Source organism: Dendrobates tinctorius, unplaced genomic scaffold, assembly GCF_039654945.1.
Source record: "Dendrobates tinctorius isolate UK_male_01 unplaced genomic scaffold, ASM3965494v1 ptg000162l, whole genome shotgun sequence".
Classification (NCBI taxonomy): domain Eukaryota; kingdom Metazoa; phylum Chordata; class Amphibia; order Anura; family Dendrobatidae; genus Dendrobates; species Dendrobates tinctorius.
In genome coordinates, this window is record NW_027361829.1 from 34,159,585 (window position 1) to 34,178,113 (window position 18,529).

Below are 18,529 nucleotides of genomic sequence, written 5' to 3' on the forward strand. Positions count from 1 at the left end.
CATCTGAGAGCACCTTAATGTAGGAGAAGAGACCATGATTCCAACAGTATATCACTTAGGTTACTGAGTGCAGCCTGAAGCACAGCTGAGAAAGCTAACCCGACCCACACCAGGCTCTGTGAACAAAGTCCATAGACAGTGGGCTGCTTATCATAGGAGGGGACATTACTGGCCTAGAATGGCAATGTTAATCTCTTAGTGATAAATCCTTCACAGTTAGTAAACAACAGCACCCACTTTGACAAGTGACACATCCCTGAATTCTGTGTTTCAGCCTCTGTCTTCTGCTTTCTTCAGATTACATGGCAAAAACCTTCTGATAGATTCCCTTTAAAAAAAAAAAACTTAAAGAGGTTGTCTAAATCAGAAAAAAATCTAGTCATAGATCATTTTGAAATATACTAGCCCCAGAAGCATAGTCGCCTACCATCAGCACCATTGATCCAGTGTAGGCCGCTTCAGAGGTCCTGGAAGTGATATCTGCTCCAATCGGAAATCACAGGAATGCTGCAACCTCTCATTGGCTGCAGGGATCAGGTGACTAGAAGTGTGGTTCATCAGTTGTTTCCGTGACCTGACTGCTACAGCCAATTACAGGCTGTGATTTCAAAACAAGTATGCCTCTGTTTTTATTGTAAAAGCATCCATGTCCAGGAAAAGCAAACTACTTTCTTTAGGATCATCTAACTTATTAAAGAGCGGTGGGCACTGGGAGAATGGAGTTGACCTCCATTTACTATTGCGTTATTGAAAATCTCTCCTCTGGAACTGGGAAGTGTATGTGATTATCATGTGTTTGTCCAATTATTAGTATACCCCGAGTAAAAAAAAAAACAAGTTGTATCCCTCCTGCTCATCAGCAGTTTCTATGCTCTGATTCTTCTTGGTAACTTTGCTGATTGGATGTGCATAGTCTCGGCACTAGAGGGCACTGCTGTTCTACACGTGACACAGAAGGCTGCGCAGGTTTCTTCAATGTGGGATGACATGGTAACCGTTAGCCTAGAAGAAAAAGACAGGGTCTCTATCTGAGCATATAACACAGTCACAAGAAATAAGGATTCTTTGTAAAATTTATTTTCCCTGAACAGCTTTTATTTTATCATTCTTTATAATTGCAGAATATTTTTATCTGTAAATCCCCCCCAATATCATATTTATGTTATATTCTATTTCTCACAATTTATGAAATGAAAGAACAAATTATACCATATGTATGTAATAGCTTCACAAGTTTGTGTGTCAATAAAGAAAGTATCATTTCTGAGAATTATCATCAATTAATTAAAAATCCATTCCTTCTGAATCTGGCAGTGTGTCGAAAATCTGAAAGTTTAGTCAAGTGAACCCAAGGTGAGGTCAATAACATTTCCACCTGAAATTAAAAGTTCACCAGTACGTTCAGGTTCCTCAGATGTCCCTTTTTATTCCATGCTTTTATAGTTATATACTTTTCTTTCCTTTTCTGGTTTAAGAAGTAACAGCAGGAAATTGCTCTTTTTACTGCACCCATAGGGCTTGTCTCCCGGCTTTCACAGCCTTCCGATGTGCGACTCTGAGCTCTCCCAAAATCACAGGAGGACTATGTACAGCTGCCTTTCAGGATTCATGGAAAGTGCAACGCTGGTGTAAACATTAAACAAATGAAAAAGAAAAGTAATATAATATGTATATATACTGTTATGTATATATACTGTATATATATGCTAGTTTTCTAGTTTTACCTTGGCCATCCTACTGATATTTATGAGCCTTCATTTTTAATTGTTCAGCTTTCATTGATTGAGAGCAAAGTTTGGCTTTGAAATACCACGCATACACAAATTTCTCCTTTCTTCTGATTAGCACGGTGGGATGTAACTGCCTTAGGCACCTTCTTAGTTTCATACGAGAGCAAAATTTGGGAATGTGGATCGTCCTCACCGCAGGACGTAATAGAGCCCTGGAGGTAACGCAGCCTTTACCTAACTACTCATGTTATAGGAGGACTTCAAAGATTTATAGAATATTAGAATATATTCTGCATTGTCTTTATTTAGTGAGACGTGAGGGACAGTTTTGGTGATGAACAGTCTGGCAGGCACACTGTTTAAATATTGTGGCCATTTAGTGCAAACTTGGTTTATTAAATTAATGTATTTCCTTTTGTTTCAAGATCTAAACCCCATGACTGCCAAGTGTCGGGGGCACATAAGAGAACTACTAAGGAAAATAATGACAAATGGTAACCCCTCCATCTGTATCTGACTTGCCCTGATTGACCCGACTTGACCATTTTATACAGTAAATCAAAACAAATTTAGCTTAATTTTAGGTTCATTTCCGTTATTTCAAATAAACTCTAGCCCGTGCCTATATATGTAGTCAGTAATACTGGATAGATTAAGGTGTTAAGCAATGCACCCAATTCTCAAGGGATCTTTGATTTTGTCATTTGATTGTGTAAATTGGATGAAGCCCTCATCTCTGTATTGACCTTAGAAAAGTCGGAAGATAAGATGAAAGACCATCCAAGGAATGCTGCTGGCTACTGTGACTCAGATCAAAATTATGCTTTATATGATAGAGCAAAGCGTTCTGTCTTAGCCACAGATGCCTGTCTGTAGCATTCGAGGTACAAAGGAGAACAAAATGAAGGAACACAGATTTTTATCCATTGATTGACACCTAAGGCAGGGATAGGGGTGGGAATGACCACAAAAATTAATTATAAATTCCCAACAATAGCAACCAATAATTATAATGTGGCAGGTAATTTGTTTAATGGGTATTGTCAACATCGAGCTTTTAATCATTCGTAACAAATGGTCATCACATTAACTATAGATAGGACTTTCATCTTTGTAATGGGTATTTCAAAAGAGAATGTGGCAGGGAGGCGCTGGAAGTGAACAGTTCTGAAAGGCACTGGTCTAATTAGTTTTGTTTTGCAAAGGACATATGAATGTGTGTGAGAGAGAGAGAGAAATGTATTCTCTGCAAAATCTAAATTACTATACCAAGACTGAAAAGTGATCTAATTATGAAAATCACAATTGATAGACATGTTTATGATATGAAAATGATAAAAAATAAAATGGAAAATTTTGAGAACATCTCAAATTATTTGAGTCGAGCACCACACATGCTAACAATAAGGTTATTAATGGTTGTCTAAGAAATGTTCTGTAATTGGAGACCACTGAAACCCCAGATGTGCACAATATGAGACAAATCGATAGACGCTGAAGGCCATGGTGGCACATTTAGGCCACTCAGGTGGTTCACAGTTGCACAAGCAACATGTGACCTGGAATTGTATAAAAAAAATGGCTTCTGTAACACTTTGGAAAAATGATTGTACCACTGGTTCCACAACCAGATCAATGGAAACTTGAGCTATTGGTGCATTTGGAATGAAGAATAGAGGCGTATGGTTACTGTATATTCTGCCAACCCATGCCATAATCCTGTGAGTAGGACTGGTGGAAAGTTCCCTTGTGAATTGCTCCTCATAGCGTTGCCCACATGGCCTTGTTCGATTTGAAAATTTGCTTGTAGCGATCCATTTTGTGCTGTGAGTGAAATTCGAAGTCACACACCAAACCTAAGTTGTCAGACAGTGTCTATACAAACCATCAAAAGACGTTTGCATGATATTGGTCTATGAACCAGACGTTCGGTTTATGCTACCATTCTCAAAGGCTATCACGGACCTGGCAGGACGGCAATGGAGGCTGCCATGGGAGTCTATCCTCTTCAGCCTTGAGTCTTACTTTTGTCTTGGATGCAGTAATAGCTAGAGATGGCTCTGGAGACCTCTTGGACAATGCCATGAAGAGGTTTACACAAAGGAATGTAAAAGTGTCCTAGGAGCCATTTTTCAACTAAACAACACACAAAATGTATGTTGTTCATGCTTCTGTGAGCAGCCTGCATAGCCTAAACTTGCTTCTGAAGTCTGTAACTCTGGACTCCTCATCCATTGAGCGCATGTGGGACGTCATTGGTTGTCATTGAAAACTTAAAACAAAAATATTAAGATATTTGGTGTTCCTGCTTGCGTAATTGCCCAGACTAATAAAATACATCCAATACAGAGAACACTGAAACGGTGGAAAATACAAAATGGTTTTTGGTCACCACAATTCTTCAAAAGAATGCGATAAAAATTTATGGAAATGTCATAGGAACCCCAAAGCTGTAACACTAAAAACAGCAGCTGAATGAAAAAAAATAACAGAATTTTTTTTTTCACCTTTTCACAGCACTTGAAATTATTTTCCCGTTTTTCAGTGCATTATATGATAAAATGAATAATTTCATGCAAAAATATAACCGGCAAAAAACAAGCTCACATACAGTTATGTCTACTGAAAAGTAAAAACAAAAAAGTGATGACTCTTGAAAGAAGGGGAGACAAAAATGAAATATCGCCGGTCCTTAAAGGGGTTTTTCCACAAACAAAGTTCATTTTAATTAATAAATTTTGGAATAAAAATATAAATACACCAGAAATCTCACGCCATGTTTGGAGGTCATCACTTTATTAGTACCAATTTCCTTCTGTAACAGTGTGAAATGCAGCAGTTCTCTAAGCAAATTACTCATAGAACGTGGTGCTGCAGTACTGATAGACTGAAGGGCACATCCTCGGCATGTAACACCTATCTAACTCTTCTTGTTGGGCTCATTCACACGTCAGTGATTGTTCTCCTACACAAAAATAGGTCCAAGCATCATCAGAGGTGAGTCGGTGTCAATTTTTACTATCGGAGTTTCATCAATTCTTGCCAAATGGAAAAAAACAACTGATGGAGATTTTCTCAAGCTTCTCCTATCAAATCAGATAGCACAGATGGCATCTGAGTGATGTTCAATTTTGTTCACGGACACAAAAATTAGCATTAGCGATCTATGGTAGATCAGAAAATCGGATCAATATCGGACAAGTCTCTGTGCTTCAGTGCGGACCACTCAATTCTGATGAAAAAAATCTGACATGTTAACTACCCCATAGACTATAGTAAAAATACCCCCACAACACAGAATGTATTCATGCAAGAAAAACTGATGTCTGAATAACCTCTAATCCTACGAATATCTAAAAATGACTTCAAGCCGCTGGCACCTCTGGGAAGTCACATTGCAAAGATCAGAGTTACATGGTTATATATTCTGGCCTGCTCTTTATTAAAAGCATATTTGAAGTTAAGTTAAACTGTGGGAAACTTGGCTATAAAGTCTGTTTCCATTGGTGTCTTTAATAAATATTAACTTGAGATGCCTATGGAAATTGATTGGATGCCATGAATGAAATCTGACAGAGAGAGGTTTAATTTGGTGAATTTCGCAGGAACAGCTCGGAGCTATATTTGGACACTATATAGTTTCTGTATACTGCACACAAACTAGAGATACATGTTTCAGCCAGTGCCTAATCTAATTTCCATTTACCATGCAGTTGACGGAATTTTGAATCTGTGACCCTGGCAAAGCCCTCCACATATACATTACAAGTGGAGCTGTGCTAGCAATTAGTGACGTAGAATGTGGTCTAATAAACCTCTTTACTGTTCACATTTATATGAAGAACAGAGCTAAAGTATACATTTAAGTCTTGAGATTTTTAATAAACCGTACAAGTCCATTCACTTTATTTATGCAGTTCAAGTACAGTAAAGAGAAATTTGTGAAAACCATTCTAGTTCCAAACAAATGTATTATGACTTCATGCTTTCCTGGTCTCGTGGCATCCAGTCCTGTTCTTACAGATTCTGTGCTGTAATGCATGTGTAAGGGGTTTCACATGAGTTTCAGCTATGTTTTGGGTGGGTGATACATGTGTAATTGCTGTGAGACAATTGGGACAATTGCTGATTTCTATGTGGGTCTCTAGTATTTCTATCCTCCTTTTCGACCATAGTAAATCGTAGATTGTAAGGAGCAGCTGTTGTAACATACATAAGGAGGAAGTGATATCAGTTGAGCCCTTGGGCCAGTATTATAAGGTTTTCACCTGTCCACGAATGTCTGATAGCTGGAATCCCACAGAGCACAAGAACAATTGTCATGTGCCTTGTGAGAATGGAGCTGTAAAGCATGACCACTACTTCAAGAGGTTGTCCACTACTGTAAGCATTGATGACCTATCCTTAGGGTTGGTCATCAATGTCTGATCGCTTGGGGTCCGACACCCTTCAACCCCGCTGATCAGCCATTATCGGTGTCGGTGGTGGCAGCCGATAGCCGGACACAGTTGTGGAGCTTGCCATCTTCTGACAGTGGTCGGGGCCGGTTACTGCACATCTGCCTCCTATTCAAATCAATAGACGGTGGATGTGCAGTAACCGGCTGCAACCACTACCAGTGGACAGAGCAGCTTCACAAGTGTTTACTTCCGGCTGGCGGCTGCCACCATCGACACTGATAACAGCCTTGACCCTGACCGATCAGACATTGATGACCTATCCTAAGGAAAGGTCATCAATACTAAAGTAGTGGACAACCTCTTTCACTCACTGTCTATTGGAGCTGCACTACTGCTCCGATAGATCCATAGAAGTTTATGAATCTGTGGTCACACTAATGCTCCATTCACACTAGAGTTTGAGACTTTTGCTCTCTGGGCGTCCCAGCAGTCTAACCCCAATTTATTTTTACATTTATAACCTATCCTGTAGATAGTCACTTTAAAAAGATTGTCATAATTGTTTTGTGCTGGATTAGTAAAACATGTCTGTTTCTATAAAGCAGCGCCACTCCTCTCTATGGGTTACAACTGGTATTGCAGCTCCATGTCATCAAGATTAATGGGGCCGAGCTGCAATATTACAAATAATGTATGAACATACAGCACTGTGCTTAAGTTTTAGACAATTGTGGATAGCCTGGAACACCATGTCTGCAAATTAAGATTCTGATTTGGCTTTTATCCTAAGTCATATGGCGAGGCTCATTAAGGGGTCGATATTATCTTTCAGGATTGCTACTTCCAGTGGGTGGCACTAGAGTTCTAGTCCTCTTCCTCTCTGAAAAGGCAATTTGCATAGAAAATTGTGGAAAATTTTGCAAAAGAAGAACACTTTCGAAACTAGAAATGTTATTAGATTTTTTTTTATCAGTCAACAAATTGTAATGTGAGTGGACAAAAGAGAAAATTAAATTGAATCAAATCAATATTTGGTGTGACCACCATTTACCTTGAAAACAGCATCAAAGCATCAGTTCTTCTAGGTACACTTGTACACATTTGTTGAAGGATCTCGGCAGGGAGGTTGTTCCAAATATCTTAAGGCCCTCATTCACTTTAGATTATTATAAGCTGAACCTGCCAATGTCGACGGATTTGGTCGACTGTCTAATGTTTATGACGACGTGAACTGACTGATGGTCAGGAGAGTTGTCGATCTCTCGTGTCCGATTTCGGACAGCCGATCGTATTGTTCTCCATGATAAACACTGCAAAGTGTGGTCACGCCGAATATCAAAATGTTAACTTGATTTAGATTTTTAATTTGTTCAATTCCCATTTTGTTAATTAGAAAACTAAACTAATAACATTTCTATTTTGGAAAGCTTTCTTACTTTGCAACATTTTTTTCCAAACCTGCCAAAATCTTTTGCAAATTACTGTATGTCAAACTGCTTTTGGAAAAAACAGCCATGATTTTTTTCCTCCTGTATCTTGTTACACTCTAATATACCTGCTGACATTTTCATTCTCATTATACAGGGGTTTCTCGGGTTTCTCAGTGTAAATTCCGACTTCCATTAAGACTTGTTTGTTTACCTATGCAACCATCAAAAGCAGCAAATCACAAACTGACAATTGACACGAACAAACCTCCTGTTAATCTGGTTAACCTGTTTCCTGGTAAGTATTAAGTATCGTAACTACTCATAATCTTCTTGTTTCTGTAATGACTTTCCTAACATACTCCTGTTTTTAGAATTTGTAGAACGTAGTGATGATGACCAAGTCAACGTTGTAGGATTTCAGTTACTTGCCGGACAAAAAGTCACACTTCTTGCCTCAAAGACTTCTCGTAAGTGAAAACCTCTTTTTCTCCAGACTTGCCATATATGTATATATCACAGTGAATAATAAATATGTAATGAAACAATTGGCAATTCAGTAGAGCTCTACTCAAGTACTCAAGCTCTGCTCAAGTATATCCATCGTATGTGTACATCAAATCTTGCCAGATTCCATAGACACATTTAAAAAAATAAAACATATTTCTCCAACCTCTATAAATGATGTTGTGAGGCAAGTTTTAGCAAAAGCATAAGTCAGAATATTTTATATGTTGGAGTAATTATTGACTAGTAGTATTCCTCAATCAAAACATTTGTGTGCCCAAATACCTTCTTGGAAGAGATGAGTACGTGCAAAGTGGTTGTCTGGCCAGCTTATAACATATAGAAGTAACTATCCCATAAGACTTTGGTTTCAATTTTGTCTCAGATCCCCACTTTGCCACACTCCCACTATTAAAAGAGATTTAATTTTATGGCCTGATATCTCTTCTGCCAATCATTTGAACTCCTCTTCTCGTTGCCTTGCCCCTTAAGTCGGAATATCATCATCTGTCTGAATAATGACTGTAGCATTCCTCAATCACGCACACAGCCTGCTATGCTTTTCAGCACAGGCGCATTGTATGCCTTACTGCACGGGGGAGCTGACATGAATGACAGACGAGACTTTTTGCCACTATAGTAAACACTGTTGTCTTCCACGTAAAATTGAAAATACACTTTGGTGAGTGCGTTCTTCCTATGCTGTTGATACAAACATTGCCACAAAATTCAAACAGGTGCCTCTAATCTTGCTTCATGCCCGTGGTTAAGAGAGCAATTACACTGGGTGCAAATTTCTGCACTTCGTCTAAATCTGTCTCCTTCTCTGTCTCTCTGTGTCTCTCTCTCTGTATATGTATATACCCTGGCAGAATTTTTGCTTTTTTGGCCTTTTTTCAGAGAATATGAATGATCACACCAAAACTTTTTCTCCACTCATAGTTTGTGGTTGGGTGAAGCCATTTATTGTCAAACTACTGTGTTTTTTTCTTTTTATCTTTTTAAATCATAATGACAACCTAAAACATCCAAATGTCCCTGATCAAAAGTTCACATACCCCATTTCTTAATACCATGTATTGCCCCCTTTAGCATTAATGACAGCTTGAAGTCTTTTGTGGTAGTTGTGGATGAGGTTCTTTATTTTTTCTGATGGTAAAGCTGCCCACTTGTCTTGGCAAAAAAAACCTCCAGTTCCTGGATATCCCTGGGCTGTCTAGCATGAACTGCGTACTTGAGATCTGACCTCAATATCATCAAAACACTCTGGGGAGGAGACTGAGAATGCCACTCCAGAACCTTCACTTTGTTCTGCTGTAGCCAATGACAGGTCAACTTGACTTTGTGTTTTGGATCGTTGTCATGTTGGAACGTTCAAGTTCGTCCCATGCGCGGCTTCCGGGCTGATGATTGCAAACTTGCCTCCAGTATTTGCTGATAATGTGCTGCATTCATCTTTCCTTCAACTTTGACCAAGTCTCCTGTGCCTTTGTAGCTCACACATCCCCAAAACATCAGCGATCCACCTCCATGCTTTACAGGCTTTGTTGACCTCTACCCAAATGTAACAGTTATGGTTGTGGCCAAAAAAGTTAAATTTTGGTCTCATCACTCCAAATTACCTTTTTCCAGAAGTTTTGAGGCTTGTCTCTGTGCTGTTTTGCATATTGTAGGCGAGATACTTTGTGGCATTTGTGCAGTAATGGCTTTCATCTGGCGACTCGACCATGCAGCCCATTTTTCTTCAAGTGCCTCCTTATTGTGCATCTTGAAACAGCCACACCGCTGGTTTTTAGAGAGTCCAGTATTTCAGCTGATGTTATTTGTGGGTTTTTCTTTGCATCCCAAACAATTTTCCTGGCCGTTGTAGACAAAATTTTTGTTGGTCTACCTGACCGTGGTTTTGTTTTTACAGAGCTCCTGATTTTTCATTTGTTAATCACAGTTTGAACGCTGCAGACTGGCATTATCAATTCTTTGGATATCTTTTTGTATCCCTTTCCTGTTTCATACAGTTCAACTACCTTTTCCCGTAGATCCATTGACAATTCTTTCGCTTTCTCCATGACTCACAATCCAGAAACGTCAGTGGCAGGATGAAAGATGCAAGCCACAGTGTCTTGCGCCCACTGTGAAATTTGGTGGAGGATCGGTGATGATCTGGGGATGCTTCAGCAGCAAGGCTGGAATTGGGCAGATTAATCTTTGCGAAGAATGTATGAATCAAGCTGCATACATGGTTATCCTGGAAAAAACGTTGATTCCTTCTGCTCAGGCAGTGTTCCCCAACTCAGAGGACTGTTTATTCCAGCAGGGCAATGCACCATGCCACACAGCTAGGTCAATCAATGTATGGATGAAGGACCACCACATCAAATCCCTGTCATGGCCAGCCCAATCTCCAGACCTGAACCCCATTGAAAACCTCTGCAATGTACCTTATTTTTCGCTTTGTAAGACTCACTTTTTCCCCCCAAATTTGGGGGGGAAAATGGGGGAGCGTCTTACAAAGCGTGCATGCCTTACCATAGACCGTGATAAGGGTGTTTCCGGTGATTGCTGGCCAGTGCTGTGTGTGTGTGTCCAGCGCTGCCCCGGGCTCTGCCGACATTTTGCGACAGGCCAGAGCCCCGGCATTTCCACGGTTCCCTGTGTGTGCGGTGGTTCCGGTAAGCAATGGCCGCTGGCACATGCGGAAATGTGCCATTTTTTACCGGACCCACTGCACACACAGGGAACCATGGAAATGCCGGGGCTCTGGCCTGTCACAAAATGTCGGCAGAGCCCCGGGCAGCGCCGGACACACGCCGCACCACTGGGCACCGGAGACACCCGCAGCTCCAGCCAGCACCCGGAGAAACCCGGCAGCAGCACAAGATCCTGCAGCAGCACAAGTCCCCCGCAGCAGCGGCACACATCGGAGCCCCCCCCTCATCTCTGAATGCGATGTGCAGCATCACTCCACTCCTGCCTCCTCCAGCAGCGAGCCTGGGACCCCGCTACACCGCACTTATCAACCCCGGGAAGCAATAAGATGCAAGGATTATAAGAAACACCACCATAATATTAAAAAATATTTTTTTCTTATGTTTCTCCTCAAAATTTGGGGTGCGTCTTATAATCCGGAGCATCTTATAAAGTGAAAAATACGGTAATCAAGAGGAAGATGGATAGTCACAAGCCATCAAACAAAGAAGAACTGCTTAAATTTTTGTCCCAGGAGTGGCATAAGGTCACCCAAAAGCAGTGTTAAAGACTGGTGGCAAGCATGCCCAGACGCATGAAAGCTGTGATTAAAAATCAGGGTTATTCCACAAAATATTTATTTCTGAACCCTTCCTGAGTTAAAACATTAGTATTGTTGTTTCTAAATGATTATGAACTTTGTTTTCTTAGCATTATTTGAGATCTGCAAACACTGCATTTTTTTATATTTTGACCATTTCTCAATTTCTGAAAATAAATACAAAATTTAGTACTTGGAAATTCGAAGACATGTTGTCAGTAGTTTATAGAATAAAAGAGTAATTTACATTTTACTCAAAAATATACCTATAAAGAAAGAAATCAGACAAACTGAAAGTTTTGCAGTGGTCTTTTAATTTTTGCCAGAGCTGTATATATACTGCATATATTTTTTTTTTAGTTACAGCAATTGTGTACTGGAGTCATAAAGTTCAATAAAAGTCCATTGTTAATGTTTCTATCGTACATAGGATCCTTTTTACTCAGCAACATCTGTTTTATAAGCAATCCCAATGTCTCCTGTCTAGCTCACTAAAGATATTGTGAAATGTCTTTTTCCTATAACTTGCATTTCCTGAAGTGTGAATGGTTAAGAGCCTTTTTCACTTGCTGTATAGTGGCTTGCAAAAGTATTTACCCCCTTGACATTTTTCATGTTTTGCTACCTCACAACTTGGAATTTCACTGTTTTTGATAGGGTTTACTTACTGAAAATAACATGCCTCCAACTTTGAATATTTGGTTTTATTTTTACTTTAAGCAAATAGGACAAAATAACTGAAAGCGTCAGTGTGCATAACTATTCAGTCCCCTAAAATCAGTACTCTGTAGAGCCTCATTTTGCGGAAATTACAGTTGCAAGTCACTTTGGATAAGTCTCTATAAACTTTCCACATCTTGCCACTGGGATTTTTGCCCATTCCTCAAGGTAAAACTGCTACAGCTCCTTCAAGATAAATGGTGAACAGCAATCTTCAAGTCTGACCACAAATTCTCAGTTGTATTAAGGTCTGGGCTTTGATTAGGCCACTCCAAAACATTTACACTCTTCTCCTTAACCCCTTCACCAACTTCGGCTTTTCCATTTTTAAGTTTCCATTTTTTTGCTCCCCTACTTCCCAGAGCCATAACTTTTGTATTTTACCGTCAATATGGCCATGTGAGGACTTGTTTTTTGTGGGGCGAGTTGCACTTTTGAACAACACCATTGGTTTTGTCATATAGTGTACTGGAAAATGAGAAAAAAGTGAAAGTGCTGTGAAATTATAAAAAAAAGTGCAATTCAACAATTTTTTTTTTGTTTTGCTATTTTACCATGTTTACTAAATGATAAAACTGAGCTGCCATTATGATTCTCCAGGTCATTACGAGTTCGTAGATGTCAAACATGTATAGGTTCTTTTTTGTTTAAGTGGTGAAAAAAAATACAAAGTTAAAAGTCGCCATTTTCCGAGACCTGTAGCGTCTCCATTTTTCATGATCTGGGGCTGGGTGAGTGGGTGAGGGTTTATTTTTTGCACGTCGAGCTGCATTTTAATTGATACCATTTTGATTTAGATACGATCTTTTGATCGCCCGTTATTGCATTTTAATGCAATGTTGCGGCGACCAAAAAAGCGTAATTCTGAGACTAGTTTCACACTAGCGTTTATTCCACGCAGCGCGCGGCGCCACTAAGCCCCGCCCCCTGACGGCTCTCTGCCCACCCCATCCGGTCATCGCTGCCTACTATCGTACATGGACGCTTGCGATCTGCGCACCCTATCTTTAGCATAGGGTGCACAGATCGTGCGCTAGTAGGATTTTGACGTGCGCTGCGCACTTTTGAAGGTGCGCCCGTGTGCGCCGAACGCAGCATTTTGCATTTCGGTGCGCTCGGCGCACCTTCAAAAGTGCACAGTGCACGCCAAAATCCTACTAGCGCACGATCTGCACACCCTATGCTAAAGATAGGGTGCGCAGATGGCAAGCGTCCATGTGCGATAGTAGGCGGTGATGACCGGATGGGGCGGGCAGGGAGCCGGCAGGGGGCGGGGCTTAGCGGCGCCGTGCGCTGCGTGGAATAAACGCTAGTGTGAAACTAGCCTGACTCTTTGACTTTTTTATTTTGTTACGCCGTTTACCGATCGGATTAATTCTTTTCACATATTAAAAGATCGGGTGATTCTGAACTCAGAAATACCAAATAATGTATGTGTATGAATGGGGGGTGATTTGAACTTTTTTTTTTTATATTTTTCAAAACTTTTTTTTTACTTGCTTCAGTAGTCTTCATGGGAGACAAAAAACTGCGATCTTCTGATCGTTTGTGCTACACAGACGAGTGCTGCAGGCGTGCTTTATGTAGCTAAAATGCTCACTTGCTATGGGCTCTGACCTCTGGGCGGCGCTTATAGCAATTCGGCTATGACAACCACAGGGGTCTGCTGCAGACCCTGGGTTGTCATAACCCATTGCGACCCGCGATCTTGTGACATGGGTTACAATGGGCAGGATTAATGAAGCGCTTCTGGTGCGATCATGTTTAAATGCTGCTGGCAGAGATTGACAGCAGCATTTAACATGTTAACAGCCGCGAGTTGATCGCGATTCCACCCACGCCTGTTAGGGACACTTGCACTTGTTTAAATCAGCTGGTATCTGCTGGAAAAGTTGTGGGTTCCCCACTAAAGCCCACAGCAAACAGGGAGAGCCCACCTTAGGCGTAACTATACGTCTAAGGTGGAAATGGGGTTAAACTCATCGAGTGTTGCTTTAGCAGTATGCTTCGGGTCATTGTCTTGTTAGAAGGTGAAACTCCATTCCAGTCTTAAATCACTGACAGACTGAAATAGGTTTTGCTCAAGAATATCCCTGTATTTTGCACCATCTTACCTTTGACTCTGCCAATTTTCCCTGTCCCTACTGTCGAAAAACATCCCCATAGCATGATGCTTCCACCACCATGTTTCACTGTAGGGGTGGTGTTCTTGGCGTGATGAGCTGCTTTGGTTTGGCGCCAGACATAGCGTTTATGTTGGTGGCCAAAAAGTTAAGTTTTCATCTTATCTGACCACTGCATCTTCCTCCACAGATTTTGAAAGTCTCCCACATGTCTTTTGGCCAACTCAAAATGAGCTTTTCAGTTTGTCTGTGTAAGTAAAGTCTTTTTTCTGCCCACTCTTCCATAAAGGCCACCACTATGGAATATACAGCTTATTGTGGTCGTATGGACAGATGCTCCAGTCTCTGCTTGGGAACTCTGCAGCTTTTCAGGTTTACCTTTGGTCTTTGTCCTACCTCTGATTAATGCACTCCTTGCCTGTGCTGAGAGTTTTGGTGGATGGCCTTTTATTGGCTGGTTTGTTGTGGTACAATGTTATTTCCATTTGATGAAAATGGATTTGATCATGCTCAGGGGGCTCAGCAGAGATAGGGATTTTTTTTATAACCCAACTCTGACTTGTACTTCTCAACAACTTTTTCCCTGATTTGTTTGTTTGGAGAGCTCCTTGGTCTTCATGGTGTTGTTTGGTTACTTGTGCCTCAAGTTTAATGGTATTGCAGCCTCTGTGGCCTTTCAGAAAAGGTATGTATATTTTATTGGCTTTATAGCAAAGGGGGTGAATACACATATCAACTTTTTGTTATTTCATCCCAAAAATTAAAATTGATGCCTATATTTTTCTCATTTCACGTTACCAACTTAGACTATTTAGTGCTGATGCTTCACACACAAATATAATTACAAAAATATTTATGGACAGGTTGTAATGTAACATTATAGGTAAAAATCCAATGGGGTGAATACTAGTGATGAGCGAGTATATTCATTGCTCCTGTTTACCGAGGCTGCTCAAGTGTCTTCCGAGTATTTTGGAGTGCTTGGAGATTTACTTTTTGTCGTCGCAGCTGTATGGTTTGCAGCTGCTAGACAGCCTGAATACATGTGGGGATTCCCTAACAAACAGGCAATCCCCACATGTATTCAGGCTGTCTAGCAGCTGCAAATCATGCAGCTGCGTCGACAAAAACTAAATCTCCGAGCACGCCAAAATACTCGGAAGACACCCGAGCATGCTCAGGAATACCCGACCAACGAATATACACGCTCATCACTAGTGAATACTTTTGCAAGCCACTGTATGTGCTGCCTATTGTGAGATTACATTATCAGGATGCAGTGTGTTCTTGCACTCTTACATATCTCGAGCGGTATACCAGTAAATTGGGCACCATGTTCCTTACATATGTAAATACCAGCAGCTCTTTTTCTTAAGCAGTAGACTTGCAGAGTTCTTTGAGCTTGTTTTGGACTATAGGACCCAAATGTGGCACTCTTCAACATCTCAGCAAGGTCTTCACTGACACAAGGAAACAATAAGTTTTTCAGATTGAGTGTACTTTTTTTACCCTGATAATGTAAACTAATGTTTGTATCATTCTTTCTGTTCTTGTCCTTTAGAAAGATACAGGATCCAGAGTGAAAGGTTTGAGGACCTATGGCTAATTACCAAAGAGCTCATCATGCGCTTTGAAGAGTATTTCCTGAAGCAAGGCATTAAAGACTTTACAAGTTCTTTTTCTGGACCTATTCCACTGCAAGACTACTTTGAGCTAATTGACCAACACTTTGAGGTATGTTATTTCCATTCTGTTATCATACTCTGAACTAGAATATGCCAAGAATTTCATCTTTTGAGAATTAAATTTGTGAGGTTACCCTAACAAAAGGTATTCTCTTATAAGTCGTAAAGCACTCTGTTCATCTTTAAGGAGAATGTGTCATCATAAAATATTCTTTAAATCAGGTTTTTATGTTATATGCACTTTTCAAAGATATACATTTTTTTATTTTTCATATCATTATATTAAAAAAGTGTAATTTTCTCATCGGCCACAAGGACTAATATTAGACTTAATTTTTTCACATGAAAATTTGCAGCATTAATCTGACTCAGACCATATTTCTTTGTACAGTGGTATACACTGGGCATGGGCTTATCTGGGCAAAGGTTATTTTGAAGGGAGAATGAAGAGAGGAGCTGTAACATAAACCATTCTGAATGGGTGATCTTCTGTTGTTTAGAACTGGAGGTAAAGATATAATATTAGGTTCAATGGTAAGTGGTGTAAATTCAGGATTTTCTCCTTCGCCTCATTGGCGGACACAGGACTGTGGGTGTATGCTACTGCCGCCAGGAGGCTAACACTGAATGAAAAAATGGTTAGCTCCTCCTCCGCAGTATACACCCTCGCCCTGGTTGCCGGCGAGACCAGTTCATGCTTAGTGTCCTAGGAGGCGCAACATAGTGGGCAAACTCCTTCTTTGCCCTATCAGAGCCGCAATTTATTCAATGAGAAGCTAGATCAGCTTATCTCTGACACCACAGGGAGGAAAGGGTGTCTCCGGCCATTCTTGACTGAGCGTGACTGCTCTCGTCAGGTGGCGGCAGTTAAGCAGCTCGAGGCTGGCTCGGGACCAGAATGGGAGACCAGCCTGTAATCGCAGGCCACCGGCCATGCTTTAAACAACTTTCTCCCTCAGCAAGGGGGGGAAGCAGCCATTCCATCACCAGTGTCAGGCAAGGTTTTAGGCCGCGGCGGCCAACCCCGCTGGTGCGAGTTGGCCCAGCCAGGACAGACATCGTCAGGTCTCATACAAGACCAACCTGTTGGGAAAGATACGGCCTCACAAAATCGAGGGGATCTAGGTCCTACAGATTTTCAGTCAAATGACTGGAGACATTCTCCAGTTATCGTCAGCAGTGTAGACGGTCGCCTTCGCTGGCTTTGCCACGTCTGGCTCACCGTTGTATACGATGCGTGGGTAAGAGAGCTGGTGTCCTCGGGGGTACAAGATCGAATTTATCAGCCACCCCCAGGACTTTTTTTCTGTTTCCTCGTCCCAGATCAGAAACCTGTGCATGCACTCTGTTCAAGGCCGTCAAAACTCTCCGGCGCAGCAGAGTTATCATCCCCGTACCGTAAAACGAGAGACTTCAGGGTTTCTATTCCAACCTGTCTGTTGTCCCCAAGAAGAACGGGACTGTTAGGCCCATTCTGGACCTGAAGCTGCTGAACAATTTTGTCAAAGTCAGGCATTTCTGGAGGGAGTTTCTTCGCTCGGTCATATCTGACATTGAAAAGGGGGAATATTTGGCCTCTGTCGACATCCAAGACGCCTTCCTTCTCATCCCCAGCTCTCCGTCAAATCAAGGGTTCCTAAGGTTGTCATCAGCGACCTACATTACCAGTTCAAAACCTTACCCTTCGGCCTAGACATCGTCCCCAGAGTGTTCTCAGGGGGTCATGGCGAAGGTCATGTCCGTTCTACATTCCCGGGGCTTAGTCGTCTTGTCGTATATGGACGACCTCCTGGTCAGGGGCCCGTCTTTCCGGGGTTTGTGAGGAAAGCATGAACATCATGCTGAATACTCTTCGCCGATTAGGGTGGCTGGTAAATTTTGAAAAGGGTCATCCCCTGTTCCAGCTCAGGAGATTGCCTTTCTGGGGATGGTCTTCGACACCTCCTGGGGGATGGTGATTCTCCCTCTTGACATTGCCCTAGCCCTCTGGCAGGGGGTCCGGGAACTTCACCGGCCGGCCACACGTACCATCCGGTTTGGCATGAAGGCCTTGGGCAGAATGGTGGGCAATGGAGACAATTCCGTTTGCCCAACTTCATCATCATCCCTTGCAGCACGCCCTCTTGGCGGCTTGGGACAAGAACCCATTCTCTCTTGAACACCGGTGCCGGCTGTCCGTGCAGATCAAGCAGTCACTCAGATGCTGGACAAGCAGTTCTTCTCTTCTGCAGGGGAAATCTTTTCTCCCGGACCATTAGCTGGTGGTCACGACCGGCGCTAGTCCCCTTGGTTGGGGAGCGGTGGTTTTCGCCATCACACAGCCCAGGGACGTTGGTCACCTCGGGGATCACGCCTCCCGATCAGCCTTCTAGAGATACTGGCGATTCGACTGGCTCTACAGCCACTGCCATGGCCGTGGCATGAATAAGGCTGGGTTCACACGTGGCGTTTTTTTCGCGTTTCCGCGGCAGTTTTAACCGCGCGATTTTGCCGCGAAAACGCGAAAAATAAGCATCCCATGCATTCCTATGGGATTCCGCAATGCTGTGCTAATGCTGCGGTTTTTACCGCGGCGGAATCGCTTCGCGGTAAAAACCGCAGCATGCTCATTATTTTGCGGAATCGCGGCGATCCCGCACCCATAGGAATGC

At 41.8% G+C, this 18,529-nt stretch overlaps 1 protein-coding gene across 4 annotated transcripts in view; it reads left to right on the forward strand.

Annotated features, from left to right (window-relative positions):
- BBS9 (Bardet-Biedl syndrome 9) overlaps positions 1-18,529 on the forward strand; it is a 649,391-nt gene that overhangs the window by 318,024 nt on the left and 312,838 nt on the right. For all 4 annotated transcript variants that reach the window (XM_073549956.1, XM_073549955.1, XM_073549957.1 and 1 more), the window contains 3 exons: positions 7,715-7,855; positions 7,932-8,027; positions 15,755-15,927. In XM_073549956.1, coding sequence (XP_073406057.1) covers positions 7,715-7,855; positions 7,932-8,027; positions 15,755-15,927 — 410 coding nt within the window. The remainder of the gene's footprint in view (positions 1-7,714; positions 7,856-7,931; positions 8,028-15,754; positions 15,928-18,529) is intronic.